Below are 15,258 nucleotides of genomic sequence, written 5' to 3' on the forward strand. Positions count from 1 at the left end.
CATTTCAGGACAGAAAATTGGAAAAAAAAAAAAAAAAAAAAAGGAAAAAAACCCCTAATATTAAAAGTATCTTTGGACTTGTGGCCAAAGATACCACCTTAAAGCATGACTATGTCACATGTGTCTGGAATGATTCAGTCTGGACACTAATCTTGGCTTCTTCACTCGTTGCTAGTTATGTGACCTTGGGAATGTGGCTCAGTTTCCTCTTTGTAAATTAGGGAGATGAACACAGGATTATTGTGAGGATTGGCACTAATGATGTACGGAAATACTGTGTCTGATGCAGAAAGGGCACTCACCCGCTCATTAAAGGGTGGCTAACGGTAGCTGTCATTATTGCTTCCTTTATGATCCCTCTGGGCCTAGAGGGGATGAAATTGAGGTGTTCATGGAAGTGAGCCCCGAGGGGGATGAAATTGAGGTGTTCATGGAAGTGAATCCCAAGGGGGAGCAGGGGTAGGTAGCAGGTTGGTGATCTCGGCTCTCAAATCCTTTCATTTGCATTGAGTTAATCTGTATCAGGGACTGCTGTGTTAACACGAGGCTTCGATGTTGGAGTTCCCAAAACGGCTGATAAAGGGAGGCAGAGGTCCTCAAGGGGAGGGCAGAGCTGAGCCACCACGTGGGTCCACGAAGCCCCCAGGTGGCTTTCCTGTAGGTATGTGGGGTCTCCTTCAAGCTCTAAGGGGAAAGGAAGAGGAAAGGCCTTCAGATGGGGAAGTGGACGGTGTGATGCAGAAGAGGTTCTGCACGGAACTTACTGGAAGGTGCGGGATGTTAAAGGGAAAACGTGCTTTCATGGAGGCCTGGGCGGGAGATTAGCTCTCTGTTAGAAGGGCTGGGTGGGAGGCCTCCAAGGGGAGGATGGGTGGCGGTTTCATCAGGAGGGCTGGGGGTCTCCATGAGAGGATTAGGGTCTCTTCAGGGCGGCTGTGAGTGGAGGTTTCCAGCGGGGCGCAGTGGGGTGCAGATGTGCCAGGGCCTGCACGGGAACACCAAAGTCCTCCGGGGCCCGCGCCCGGGGAGACATGCGGATGACCGCGCTCCCGTCCCGCCCCCACCGGCCACGGCCCCGCCCCCGCGAGCGGACTACACTTCCCAGCAGCCCCCGCGGGCAGCGGCGGCGGCAGCGCGGGCGGGAGGGGCGGCGGTGAGAGGCGGAGGGGGCGGCGCGCGCCGGGCACGCGCGCCGGCGACCATGGCGTTCGCCCGGCTGGAGCGAGTACATTAACCCCTGGAGGCGGCGGCGGCGAGGGAGCGAGCCTCGAGCGGGCGGGCCCCAACCTGAGGGAAGGGAGGAAGGGGCGGGGAGAGCGCCAGAGGGAGGCCGGTCGGCCGCGGGCGGGCGGGCAGCGCAGCGCCGAGCGGGGCCTGCGGGCCCATGAGGAGGCCCGGGGACCATGGGCTCCAGGATCAAGTGAGTGCGGCCGGGCCGGGCGGAGCCGGGCCGGGCGCGGGGCGGCGAGGCCGGGCCAGGGCTGCAGGCCGCGGGCCGCGCGGGGGACTTGTTGCCGAGACCAGAGGGGCGCCCCGCGTGCCGGCGTCACGCGGGGAGGGGGACGGTTGCTATGGCGATTTAGGGAGGCGCGGGGGCGGGGTGCGCGCGGGGTGGCAGGGCGCCGGGGGCCAGGTGTCCCCTCGTCACCTGGGGGCCGGAACAGCTGAGATTACAGGGCGGCCCCCTCCCCGAGTTTACGGAGAGCCCCTGAAAATGGTCCTTCAACTGTGGGGAGGGGGAGTGGGAAAGCCCCGGAAGCACCTCCCCGTGTTTGGGCATGTTTGGGGCGCCCCTGAGAGTTGGCAGGTCCGGAGAGGTTGCAGCCTGGCCGCTTGAGGCCTGCGGCCCCCACAGAAGTCGCGTGAGGTTCTTAGAGGGAGGGGCCACTCATGGACCTAAGGTGTGGATGGCCGGGGAGGAAGGCCTGTCTCTCTCCTATTTCCCCCCTCTTATCTGTGAAAATCTCCACGCAGCAAGGTCCAAAGGCTGTGAAGGAGGATACCTCTGTGTTGTAACCGAGCACCTGCTCTTGATAATCGTTGGAAAGGCTTTGTAACTCAATCTGGCGAATTCCCTCACTCATTCATTCACCTGGAGTTCCCGGTGGAGGGTTAGCTTTCCGGGGAAATTGTTGATACATGTAACTTCAGAATCCACTGAAACATTGTTGCTGTCCTTGTAGACTTAGAAGTTGACTTTGGAAAGTGCAACTCCTAAGCGGTCCAATTTGGGTGTGTGGCTTTGGACTCTATCTCCCCTCACAGCCAGGTCCTCTTGTGGCCTCTCCCTTCCTCTGCCCCAGAACTGGAGATGCTTTATCTCTAATTACTAACAAATGTTCACTTTTTCCTCTGTGACTAATAGAATTGTTTAAGGGCATTAAAAAGCAAAGTTGACAGCATAGGCTTTTCTGTAAAACAACTTTCCTAGGACACTTTAAACCCTCTTACAGGAAAGTCTGTGGAATGTGTTTATTTCAGCATTTTGAGAATTGTACTAGGGAAGTTTGAAAGGAGAAGGCCTTAAGGGTGAAATCTAATAATTATTCAAACATTGCATCTCATGTCCAGGTGATGCCCGTGCAGTGTGACCCTTGCCCAGCCTTGCAGTCCCCCGTGTGGTTAGGCTTCTCATTTACAAAATATGTATGAGATGCGCTGCAGCAGCCTTGAGACATCTGCTGAATGAAACTAGAAAAGTTTGCTTATGGTAATGAAAATGGAAGAGTCGCATGAACACTCTGTTAAATCTTTATTTTTGTGGAAATGAGAAAAAAGTTAGAAGCATGCTCCAAACAAGAGCTTGAGAGGCTTGGGGGGTAAAAAGATGTCGTTTGTGAAACATTGGGATTAAAGAGGCACTCAAGTTTAGCTCCTGCTTCCAAGTAAGAGTTGTAAACTTGGATTTCAATAGCACTTAGAAACACTTTCCAGAAGCCAACTTAGAGTTGCAGAGTATGCATGAGGACACTTACCCTTCTTGTTACAGAAAAGTTCAGAAACTTGCCTGACATGAGGCAGTGAGTGTCAGAACCAGTATTAAAATCCAGCAAGTAAAAGTTCAGATGGCTAGCCATCAAATCTCTCTGTTGCTCTCCAAGGTAGCGGGTTGACAAATTCATTTCTCAAATGTGTTTTGTGGAACCCGTCGCTAATTCTGAGCACTTGGGTTAGGGAATTTGCTAAGGCGTGGAATTGTATTAAGCGTGAAATGAGTATGAAGAATAGCCTTATTGATCTTGAAACTAGACTACTCTGTGATAAAAACTTAGGCTTGGGAAATATGTTAGCTTGTGGTGAAACCGAAAGAGAATATGAAGAGAGAAGTTATGAAAAGTAGTTGTGATTTATAGTGACTGTTGATTATGCAACTTCTGCCTGTAGCTAGGAATGGGGATGGACAGGAAATTACCCACTTAAGTGCTCCTTTAGTTGTTGGAGAAGACAGAGCTTTGGTTACTACTGGCTGGCTTTCCCTCCTGGCAGGGCGTTCAAGGTGTTCTTATGGCTGTGGTGAAATCTAAGTGTGCAGGTTCCATTGAATAGGACAGTCTTGGAGGTAGGGGCAAGAGGGGGGGGTTCCTTTTGTTTTCTCTTGCTTATCTCTGATGCAGTCAGTTGACTAGGTGGAATCAGGTCTAGGTTCAAATTCCAGCTCTTTGTAATGCTAATTACGAAACTTTACACAGACTGCCTTTTCAACCTCAGTTTCCCTGAAGGTAAAATGGGGAGGACTGTGTCCAGGTTGTAAGGTTATTGCGAGCAATGAACACAGTATCAATGTAAATGCCAGGTCCATGTTAAAAACTCAGTAATTGTTAGGTTTTTTTTCTTTTTTTTCACCTTCTGTATCAAAAGACTAAGAACATTACTGTATATTAGAAATGTCAGAGAAAGGTATGTTTAAGGTAATGGAGAAGAAAATTTTAATGACCAAGGAATTAGGCTGTTGACATGCAGAGTAGGGCTTAACATTGTCTCATTATTAAAAAATAAAAGTTGATTAAAACCAATATTGTGTGTAATTGTGAAGCTGGTGTCTGTTGTGTGATCAGCGGTAAAGCACGTGACTTACTAGGCACAGGTGTTGAGATTTTGTGTTTGATCAGACTTCTCTTTTAAGTTTAAGCCTGGTTGAACACAATCTCTGTCAGGTACCGTGGAAATCCTTAATGTGAACCATTTCATGAAACCCTCACTACTGTCCAGTGGTGGCGATGCTATTTATTAACCACATTTTTCAAATGAGAGAATGGGAGTTTATAGGCCTAAGATCAGATGCCATCCGCCAGATGCCTGCCTTGATGCCAGTTTCCTGTTGCCACCCCCACCCCCTCCTGTTCCAGTCTAGGCCAGGTGCCTTCCTCCATGTTTCTGTGGCCCCTTGTGTTTATCGCAGTCACAATACTGAATCTCGTTTCTTGTCTGTCTCCTGTACCATGCTGGACGTACACTTCTTGAGAGGAAGAACTGTCTTATTTATCTTTGAGTTCCCTGTGTCAGACTCAATGCCTGGCACATGGTTGTTTGAGAAGAGTTCATGGAATGCATTTAAGAAATACATTAGGATCTACATTAAGATTCTAATTAAGACTCTGAGTTGAGTGTTCATCGAGTTAAAAAAAATTAAACCCTTGAGGAAGAAAAGTTTTATATTTTATAAATTTTTTTTTTTTTTTTTTTTTCTGTTTGAAATGGAGTCTCGCTCTGTTGCTCAGGCTGGAGTGCAGTGGCGCAATCTCGGCTCACCGCAACCTCCGCCTCCTGGGTTCACGCCATTCTCCTGCCTCAGCCTCCTGAGTAGCTGGGACTACAGGTGCCCGCCTCCGCGCCCAGCTAATTTTTTGTATTTTTAGTAGAAACGGGGTTTCACCATGTTAGCCAAGATGGTCTCGATCTCCTGACCTCGTGATCCGCCCGCCTCGGCCTCCCAAAATGCTGGGATTACAGGCGTGAGCCACTGTGCCCGGCCAAATTTTTAAGGCAAATTATATGGTTTAGGCAGGCCTTTTACTAGAGTATTTAGTTTTTTTTTTTTTTTTTTTTTTTTTTTTTTTTTTTGAGATGGGAGTTTTGCTCTTGTTGCCCAGGCTAGAGTGCAATGGCATGATCTTGGTTCATCGCAACCTCCAACCCCCCGGGTTCAAGCGATTCTTCTGCCTCAGCTTCCCCAGTAGTTGGGATTACATGCATGAGACACCATGCCTGGCTAATTTTCTATATTTGGTAGAGATGGAGTTTCTCCCGTGTTGGTCAGGCTGGTCTTGAACTCCCAACCTCAGGTGATCTGCCCGCCTCGGCCTCCCAAAGTGCTGGGATTACAGGTGTGAGCCACCGTGCCCAGCCTCATGTTTATTTTAATAAAGGAACATTGTCTTGCCTCAAATCAACATTTAATGGACAAAAAAAGAGAAGGTCACCAGTATGCAGGTAGCACCCTGGAAACCTAAATGTTAAACCTGTATGTACATTTATCTAGAAGAATAAAAGGAGCAGTGGTAACTGACAATCTTCGACAGGTATGTTTAAATCTTATTTAGTGTTTGAATGATCCCAGTGGACTGGAATGTGGTTAATATGAAGCAATTTAACTGATAATGCAGACACACAGCAGGAAACTATGTGGCAGTTTAATATTGCTTGTGGTGACATCCTAGAAATTGCTTCCAGGCACCAAGTGCAGGAAGTGGGCAGTAAGTAATCGAAGGAAGTTTTCTAAGTGAGTTTGAAGAAATGTGACATTTATGGACTCAGAGAAAAGCATACTCTAAGATTTGGAGGCATAGGAACAGGGCAGGGCAACTAATTTGGCCTTGTGATGGTGATTATTCTACATTAGCCTGTATACCTGTCTTCTGTCCCTGTCAAACTGACCTCTGTGAGGTTAGTGACCAAGAAATTTATCCATTTATTCATCCATTTACCTACCATAGAACTAAGAATATTAAGCACGTATTAAACAATAAATGTTAGCCATTATTATCATAATTAGTGGCAGTACTGTGCCTGGCAGTGTGCTAAGTACTGGGGACACAAAGATGAACAAATATTTTTCTTTAAGGCTTTCTAAAGTAGTGGACACAAATGTGAAACAAAAACAATCCCTTCCAGACTCCCTCCCCACCAAAAAAAACAAAACAAAACAAAGAAACAAAACACCAGTATAATACAGTATAAGTTAATTGCAATGGTGGAGATGCCGCTGGTGACGAATAGGTGAGTAAGTGAAGGAGAGACTGTCTTCTGGGGAGGAGGGAGGGTCAGGAAAGGAAAGCTTCACCAAGGGGATCATGTTTCAGCTGAGAGATGGGTAGGGGTGGTTAGCAGAGGGAGTAGAGGCAGTAATGATGGTGGTGGTATCAGCAGAGGGAGCAGTACGTATGAGGACGTGGCATATTGAAATAAAAATATTACCATTTATTAGACACTTAAATGCCAGGAATTGTGTTAGACATTGGGAATTACGATGGCGAATAATACAGATTCATTCTTCATGGTGCATACAGTCTTGTGGACCTGACATTAAAAAACCAGGGCCGGGCGCAGTGGCTCATGCCTGTAATCCCAGCACTTTGGGAGGCCGAGGCGGGCGGATCACGAGGTCAGGAGATCGAGACCACGGTGAAACCCCGTCTCTACTAAAAAATACAAAAAAAAAAATTAGCTGGGCGTGGTGGCGGGCGCCTGTAGTCCCAGCTGCTCAGAGAGGCTGAGGCAGGAGAATGGCGTGAACCCGAGAGGCGGAGCTTGCAGTGAGCCGAGATTGTGCCACTGCACTCCAGCCTGGGTGACAGAGCGAGACTCCGTCTCAAAAATAAATAAATAAATAAAATAAAATAAAAACAAGGTAAATTCACATAAAGCTATATAGATGTTCTATAAAAGAAGCACATGAGATGCCTCAGAGAAAATGATGGGAGCGACTGTCCTATTTTAGATAGAGTGGCGAGGGAAGGCCTCACCGTGGAGATGACATTTGAGCTGAGACTTAAAGGATGAGGAGGTATTAGTCATCTAAAGAGACTAGGCAAGACCTTTTATTCCAGGCAAAGGATAGAGCATACACAAAGGCCTTGAGGCAAGAAAACCCTAGGCATATTTCAGGAATGGACAGAAGGCCAGTGGGTTTGAGTAGTGACTGATGGCAGAGAGGCTTGTGGTGAGGTCAGAGGAAGAGAGCCTGGGCAGGGCCTTGTAGGTTGTGGTAATCTGAAAACTGTTTTATAAGATATGAAATTTTATAGTATGTGAATCTTATAAGATTATAACATAAGATTCACATACTATAATATTTACTTTTTTTTTTTTTTGAGACAGTTTCACTCTGTCGCCCAGGCTGGAGTGCAGTAGTACCATCTTGGCTCACTGCAACCTCTGCTTCCTGGGTTCAGGTGATTTTCATGCCTCAGCCTCCCAAGTAGCTGGGACTGCAGGTGCCTGCCACCATGCCTGACTAGTTTTTGTATTTTTAGTTTCACCACGTTGACCAGGCCAGTCTCAAACTCCTGATGATCCGTCTGCCTTGGCCTCCCAAAGTGCTGGAGTTACAGACGTGAGCCACTGTGCCCAGCCCTAAAATTTACTTTCTTAAGTGGTTTTAAGTATATTCACAGGGTGATTGATTACCACTAATTCCAAAACGTTTTCATCACCCCAGAAAGAAACCCCATGCATGTTAGACACTCCTCATTCCCCCAAACCCTTCAGTCCTAGGCAATCACTAATCTACTTGCTATAGATTTGCCTATTATGGGCATTTCATATATTAATAAATAGAATCATAACCCTTCCTGCGTGGCTTCTTTCACTTAATGATTTCAAGATTTATCCATGTTGGAGCATGTATGAGTGTTTCATTTCTTTTTACTGCTGAATACTATTCCATTGTATGGACATACCACATTTTACTCATCCATTTGTCAGTTGTTATGTATTTGGGTTGTTTCCCCTTTTCATCATTATGAGTGATGTTGCTATGAACATTTTGTGTGGACATACGTTTTTATTTCTCTCGGGTATATACTTAGGAGTGGAATTGCTGGATCGTATGATAACTCTGTAACATTTTGAGAAACTGTTAAAATTGTTTTCTAAACCAGCTGTACCACTTTATGTAAAGTGCTATTTTATTGTGGTTTTGATTTGGCCCAAATGAGTTACATAGAAAAGATCAGAGTAGATGGTTTTCCTAGGTTTCTAGGAAGAGGTTGGAACTTGAACTGAAAGAAAGGGGAGATTTGGAGAATGGAGGGGGATTGCCAAAGGAAGACAAGTGGAAGTTATATGACTTGAAAGTGAGGATAAACTGATCTCGTTTCAAGAATAGAGGAGCAGTCTTGGCTTATGATAGTTCTGCTCCAGTTTGTTTTGACTGTTCTTTAAAGAATCCCCTTGCCAAAATACACAAGAAGGTTGCTTTTTCTTGAGGCCTGTTGTATAGCACAACTAATGTATCTCTCTGCTTTGTGATGCGACCAAGAATTGGAATGTGACGTCCTTTCCAGGCCTTCTTCCTCTAATGCCTATTCCCCTCTTCCCTTTCTCCGCCACAGTGCTGTCCTCCCAGTCCCCAAAGGAGAATGTAGAAAGACTTGGAGTGGTGGAATAAAAGTCTCTTTGAAGACCAAGCTCTCCATCATTAATGCTCAGAGTCAGCCACTTGAATTTTCATGACTTTTCTGGAAAACATGTTGGTGCTACTCCATCACTCTTCTCTTAGCCATTGTAGTCAACTTAGAGGGGATTGTACAGCAGATAGAAAGGTTGAAACAGAAGGTAAGACCTGGAGTATTGCTCTAGGAAAGTATGTTTGCATTCAGTTATTAAATCTGTGTAAGTTACTGGCTGGAGTTCCGGTTGCAGTTGCAAAGGTCCAGCCTTTTTCCTGGCCCTAGGGAGAACTAATCTCTGGGTTTGTAACATCCTTTTTGCTTAAAAGGGCTTTGTGGGGACATGGAAAGATAAACAAGGAAGAAAAATAAACAAAATGAAGTTGTTTTGTTCTTTACTTTTATTAGAATCCGTACCCATTCTTTCCGAGTATTCAGGACTTGAAAAGGAGCCAAATAAAGTAAGAAAAGATATGTTAAAATACATATATGTTCCTACAGAAAAGAGAGGTGACATTCCAAAAGTTCATTTGTAAGTTGGTTATGACATTTAGAATGTGTTTCCCTCTTCGAGATACTGTTATGTACAAATCAGTAACTGTTGAGGGCAAGGGCATTCCAGATTTAGGGAACTGTGTATACAAAAGTCATGGGGAGATAAAAGGTAAAGCTGAAATACAGGATATAAGGATAAAGATTACAGGAGAGGAAGTTGATGAAGTAGGCATGTGCCAGTAGGATATGATGCCACTGAAGGGTTGAACTGGGGATGTAATATGATCAGATTTGGGTTTTTAGGTAGATTACCCTGGCAGCAGCAGTTTAGAGCAGTGATATCTCTGGCTTTTACAAGATGACGCATTGGAACATGAGAATATGTTAGAAATTGTATTTATTTTTATATCAACCTTAAAAGTTTGTTTTTGTATTTTTTAATGTGTTAGTATAGTAAGGCATTATTATAATTTATGGATATTTATCAGATGTATGCTAACTTTTTTACTGATAGGAAGAATGCATGGAAAAAAATGGGAGGCCACTGGATTGTGGTACTGTGTAATAGTTTTTACTGCTGAAGATCAAGGTCCAGAGCAAGGTTTTGGCAGTGTAAAGAAAAGGAATGACGGGCCGGGCGTGGTGGCTCATGCCTGTAATACCAGCACTTTGGGAGGCCAAGGAGGGTGGATGGCTTGAGTCCAGGAATTTGAGACCAGCATGGGCAACATGATGAAACTCTGTCTCTACAAAAAAATACATGCCACCACACCTGGCTAATTGTTGTATCTGTGGTCCCAGCTACTTGGGAGGCTGAGGTGGGAGGATCACTTGAGCTCCCACAGAGCTCAGGAGATAGAGGTTGCAGTGATTCAAGATCGTGCCATTGCATTCCAGCCTGGGTGACAGAGTAAGACCCTGTCTCAAAAAGAAAAAAAAAAAAAAAGGAAAGGATGGCTTTGAGAGATTTTAAGTAGAAATGACAAGACAAGACTTGGTGACAAATTACATGTAAGAGGCAAAAGAAGAATCAAAGATGACTTGCCAGGGTTAGCAGAGTTATGTTACAAATGGTGTATTTGTAAGGTGAGGACTGGTTATATAATGTTTGCTTTTCTGAGGAAAAGTGAAAAGTTATAATTGGGATAAGGCATTTTAGTCTGCATTGAGAATGGAAGGAATCTTTGAGGGATCTATAGTGAATGTGTGTGCTTTATTAAATAAGTAAGACTTAAAGTGGGCTGGAATAAATTGCTGAAGGCTAATCTGTTCATGGTAGATGTAGAGAGGGGGAAAAGAAAAACCACCTTTTGAATTCACTTTAGCCACAGGAAAGGTTTGAGGGTGTTGCATTGATCTCGCCTAGGCTGTATGAATAAATGGAAGGAAGGAAACCAATCTAGGGAAGATGCTGTTTGACTCCACGCTGGCAGTTCTTGAACTCCAGGGTGTGAGAGGATCCAGGGGTACGTGAGCACTGGAGTTCTGAGTTGCCAGAACTATACATTCTCTCTCTGAGTTCTAAATTTCTGACCTTCAGGTTAAAAAAAATATTTATGAAAGGAAGCTAGTAAATTAACCTACAGGGTTGTTGTGATAATTAAAAGAAATCTTGTGCCTAGTTCTCAGTGGAGATATGACTGCTTAGTAAATGGCAGAGAAAACACGGTTGTCTGAACAACCTGGAGTTAAAAAACAAGTTAAAAGACAGCAAGTATGTTCCTTTTTATAGTATTACAGTTTTTTGTTTTGTTTTGTTTTTAAAAACTAGGGTATTTGCTTCCTTTCAGTAAGGATGTTAGGATGACGTGTAGCGTATTTCACTGAATTTATTTGAAAGATTGAGATGTTGGTATGTACAAAGCGCTATTGCTCTTGCTGGCTGGGAAGAAAGGAAGCCTATAGTCTACTAAGACAGATAAGATGAGCATGCAAACAATTAGAATTATAACATTTAAGAACACTTATGCCCCCACCCAGGCCCAGTGGCTCACACCTGTAATCTCAGCACTTTGGGAGGCTGAAGCAGGCAGATCATTTGAGGTCAGGAGTTCGAGATCAGTCAGGCCAACATGGTGAAACCCCATCTCTACTAAAAAAAAAAAAAAAAAAAAAAAAAATTACAAAAATTAGCTGGGCATGGTGGTGCACGCCTGTAGTCCCAGCTACTTGGGAGGCTGAGGTATGAGAACTGCTTGAACCCGGGAAGGGGAGGTTGCAGTGAGCTGAGATTGCGCCACTGTACTCTAGCTTGGGCAACAGAGCAAGACCCTGTCTTGAAGTAAAAAACAAACGAAACCACTTAATGTTCCCTTTATCATGAATATTGGAAATCTATTCAGTTTTATAAAAGATTTATACAAATAATTTATATTTATCTCTGTTTAACTGGTACTACTTTTCAGTCTTTTTAAAGTTTTTTCTTCTTTTTGTGACAAAGCCCTGCTCTTGTTGCCCAGGCTGGAGTGCAGTGGCACTATCTTGGTTCACTGCAATTTCTACCTCCTGGGTTCAAGCTTCCTCTGCTTCAGCCTCCCGAGTAGCTGGGATTACAGCCACCTGCCACCATGCCCGGCTAATTTTTCGTACTTTTAGTAGAGATGGGTTTCTCCAGGTTGGCCAGGCTGGTCTCCAACTCCTGACCTCAGGTGATCCACCCACCTCGGCCTCCCAAAGTGCTGGGATTACAGGCTTGAGCCACCGTGCCCGGCCTTAAAGTGATTTTTTATTCCTTTTTTTCTTGGTGCTGAACCTATTTTTAAACTTTATTTTGAAAAATTTTAAACATCTATAAAAGTAGAATAGTATAATGAGCCCCCAAATTCCCATCAACCAGTTTCAACACTTAAGTTTTACCTAGTTTTATTTATCGATAACTGACCGTAACTCCCTCCCCTGCTCTCTAGTCCTGGATTATTTTGAAGCAAATCCCAGATGTTGTCATAGCATCCTTTTTTTTTTTTTTTTTTTTTTTTTTTTCTGAGACGGAGTCTCACTCTGTCGCCCAGGCTGGAGTGCAGTGATGCAATCACGGCACGCTGCAACCTCCACCTCCCAGGTTCAAGTGATTCTCATGCCTCAGCCTCCCCAGTAGCTGGGATTACAGGTGCGCACCACCATGCCTGGCTAATTTTTGTCTTGTTAGTAGAGATGAGATTTCACCATTTTGGCCAGTCTGATCTCAAACACCTGACCTCAAGTGAGCTGCCTGCCTCCACCTCCCAAAGTGCTGGGATTACAGGTGTGAGCCACCATTCCAGGCCCCAGATGTCATATCTCATTCTTAAATACTTCCATATGTGTCTCTAAAAGGTAGATTTTTTTTTTTTAAAAACAACATTTTCACACCTAAAAAGTTAACCAAAAAATTTAATTTTTTTTTTTTTTTTTTTAGTTGAAGTTGTACTTTGTCACCCAGGCTGGAGTGCAGTGGTGTGATCTCGGCTCACTGCAACCTCTGCCTCCTGGGTTCAAGCGATTCTCCTGCCTCAACCTCCCCAGTAGCTGGGATTACAGGTGTGCGCCACCATGCCTAGCTAATTTTTGTATTTTTAGTAGAGACAGGGTTTCACCATGTTGGTCAGGCTGGTTTCAAACTCCTGACCCCAAGCAGTCCACCCACCTAGGCCTCCCAAAATGCTGGGATTACAGGCATGAGCCACTGCACCCGGTTGAAAAATTTTAATGTTATTAAATATCCAGTCAGTGTTCAAAGTTTTTCAGTTATATCAAATTTTAAAAAAAGCAGTGGATTTGTTTGAATCAGCGAAGTTCATACATTGCAATTGGTTGATATTTGCTTTTTCCCTCATGCAGTTTATTTTTTGAAGAAGTGGGTTATTTGTCATGTATGATTTCCGTTGCATCCTTAAGGTTTGTTTAATGTATTCCTCTGTCCCCTTTATTTCCTACAAATTGGTAGTTGGATTAAGTGACTTGATGAGATTCAAGTTCACTTTCTTGGCAAGAATATTTTAAAAGTGGTGATAGGTACTTCCATCAGGAGGTACGTTATGTCTGGGTATCTCTCTTTGATCTGTTCATTAATTAGAGGTTATAAAATGGTGATACTTAGTTTCTATCACTTCTTCATACTAGCTGGGATACTTGTAAAAAGAAACCTTGTCCATATCAACCATTTGGTTGCTCTGAGATACAGTTCATTTAGGAAAGGCAGGGTAAATGCTTGATTTTATTAAATTTTTAAACATTTTCCAAAGGTAACTAATTTTTGAGAGAGGGGAGTGTCACTTTAAATCGACGTATTTAAACTTATTTGCTATATTTCTATCTGCTGTAGTTACTGTTCTCACTGATGTTTAATTTGTCCTATCTTTGTCCAGTGGGAATTTCTTTTTTTTGTTGTTGTTTTTTTGTTTTGTTTTTTTGAGACGGAGTCTTGCTCTGCCACCCAGGCTGGACAGCAGTGGCACGATCTCAGCTCACTGCAAGCTCCGCCTCCCGGGTTCACGCCATTCTCCTGCCTCAGCCTCCAGAGTAGCTGGGACTACAGGCGCCCGCCACCACGTCCGGCTAATTTTTTGTATTTTTAGTAGAGATGGGGTTTCACCCTGTTAGCCAGGATGGTCTCGATCTCCTGACCTCGTAATCTGCTTGCCTTGGCCTCCCAAAGTGCTGGGATTACAGGCTTGAGCCACCGTGCCCGGCCAGGATCCCTGTAGTTTCTAATAGCTCCCTTGTCTTTTGGTATGACAGAGTGTTCCAGGCTCATCTTCTGTGTTTCCTCCTCCAGACCCAGTGTTTCTCTAAGGAGTCCTGGTTCATTTTGGTGGGAAATAGTATTAGAAATCACAACCTGGGATTTAGGACTTTTGGGGATGGGGTGGGTTTGCTACCAGGTCAGTCATAATTTCTAGGATTCTCCAGGGGTCAGAATTTGGAAATATGTGTGTGTAGTTTTAAAGGTAAATTGCATTATGTGTTCATATTGCTTTTTCCAGTTCTAGACTATAGCAGTTTTATTTAACCTCATCACCTTTACATTGGAATTTTCCATACCTATATCAAAGTCTTGATTTCCAACAACACCAACACCATTACTCTTTTGCTTTATCCCACAATACCTAGACAGCTCAACAGCAGCACCAACATTACCATCAACAATGCAATTACTGAAAATAGTTATGTTTTTGGCTTTTTAAAACTTGGCAGTTCTTTTGGTCCCTAGGATATATTTCACTAGGACTGTAGTCAAATTACTGTTTTAAAGTCAGTAGAATTGGTTTTTTTCTCTGTGGTTGTGTCACCAACTCAGTACAAAGTTAGGTTTTTTGTTGTTGTTGTTGTTGTTTTGTTTTTTGATACAGGTTCTTGCTCTGTTGCCTGAGCTGGAGTGCAGTGGCACGATTTCGGCTCACTGCAATTTCTGCCTCCTGTGTTCGAGTGAGTCTCCTGCTTCAGCCTCTTGAGTACCTGGGACTACAGGTAATTGCCACCATGCCCAGCTGATGTTTGTATTTTTAGTAGAGACAGGGTTTCACTTTTTTGGCCAGGCTGATCTGCTGACCTCAAGTGATCTGCCCACTTTGGCCTCCCAAAGTGCTGGGATTGCAGGCAGGAGCCACAGCACCTGGCCCATAGTTAGGTTTTTATAATTTTTTCTTTTAATCTGTTGGAATTACTGTTTAAAAATAATTTGATTTTTAAAACAATTACTTAAAATACTTATATTGTTTCAAAGCCAAAGCTACAAAACAGGCATATTCATAAGTCTAACTTCTATCCCTGCCTACCACCGTGTTCCTTCCCTGTCATAGGTACCGAGTTTGATTTTAGATTTTCATTTGTCCTTCCATTAAAACAAAAAAGGCAGCCGGGCACAGTGGTTCACGCCTTTAATCCCAGCACTCTGGGTGGCCGGGGCGGGCAGATCACCTGAGGTCGGGAGTTCGAGACCAGCCTGACCAACATGGAGAAACCCTGTCTCTACTAAAAATACAAAAATAAGCTGGGTGTAGTGGCACATGCCTGTAATCCCAGCTACTTGGGAGGCTGAGGCAGGAGAATTACTTGAACCTGAGAGGCAGAGGTTGTGGTGAGCCGAGATTGTGCCATTGCACTCCAGCCTGGGCAACAAGAGCAAAACTCTGTCTCAATAACAACAACAACAACAACAACAAAAAGGGCAAATACA

General features: G+C 44.2%; 1 protein-coding gene across 20 annotated transcripts in view; it reads left to right on the forward strand.

Annotated features, from left to right (window-relative positions):
- The first annotated feature begins 1,184 nt into the window (after nucleotides 1-1,184).
- The window catches only part of DENND1A (DENN domain containing 1A), a 553,551-nt gene continuing 539,477 nt past the window's right edge, over nucleotides 1,185-15,258 (forward strand). For 4 of the 20 annotated variants that reach the window (XM_055271157.2, XM_063635977.1, XM_063635978.1 and 1 more), the window contains exon 1: nucleotides 1,309-1,420. In XM_055271157.2, coding sequence (XP_055127132.1) covers nucleotides 1,404-1,420 — 17 coding nt within the window. In that variant the 5' untranslated portion in view covers nucleotides 1,309-1,403. Of the gene's footprint in view, nucleotides 1,421-1,627; nucleotides 2,711-8,552; nucleotides 8,776-15,258 lie in introns of those variants that run through there. The other 16 variants (XM_055271159.2, XM_055271161.2, XM_055271160.2 and 13 more) reach the window with 12 other exon arrangements.

Source organism: Symphalangus syndactylus, chromosome 3 (genome assembly GCF_028878055.3).
Source record: "Symphalangus syndactylus isolate Jambi chromosome 3, NHGRI_mSymSyn1-v2.1_pri, whole genome shotgun sequence".
In the NCBI taxonomy this organism is placed as follows: Eukaryota; Metazoa; Chordata; class Mammalia; order Primates; family Hylobatidae; genus Symphalangus; species Symphalangus syndactylus.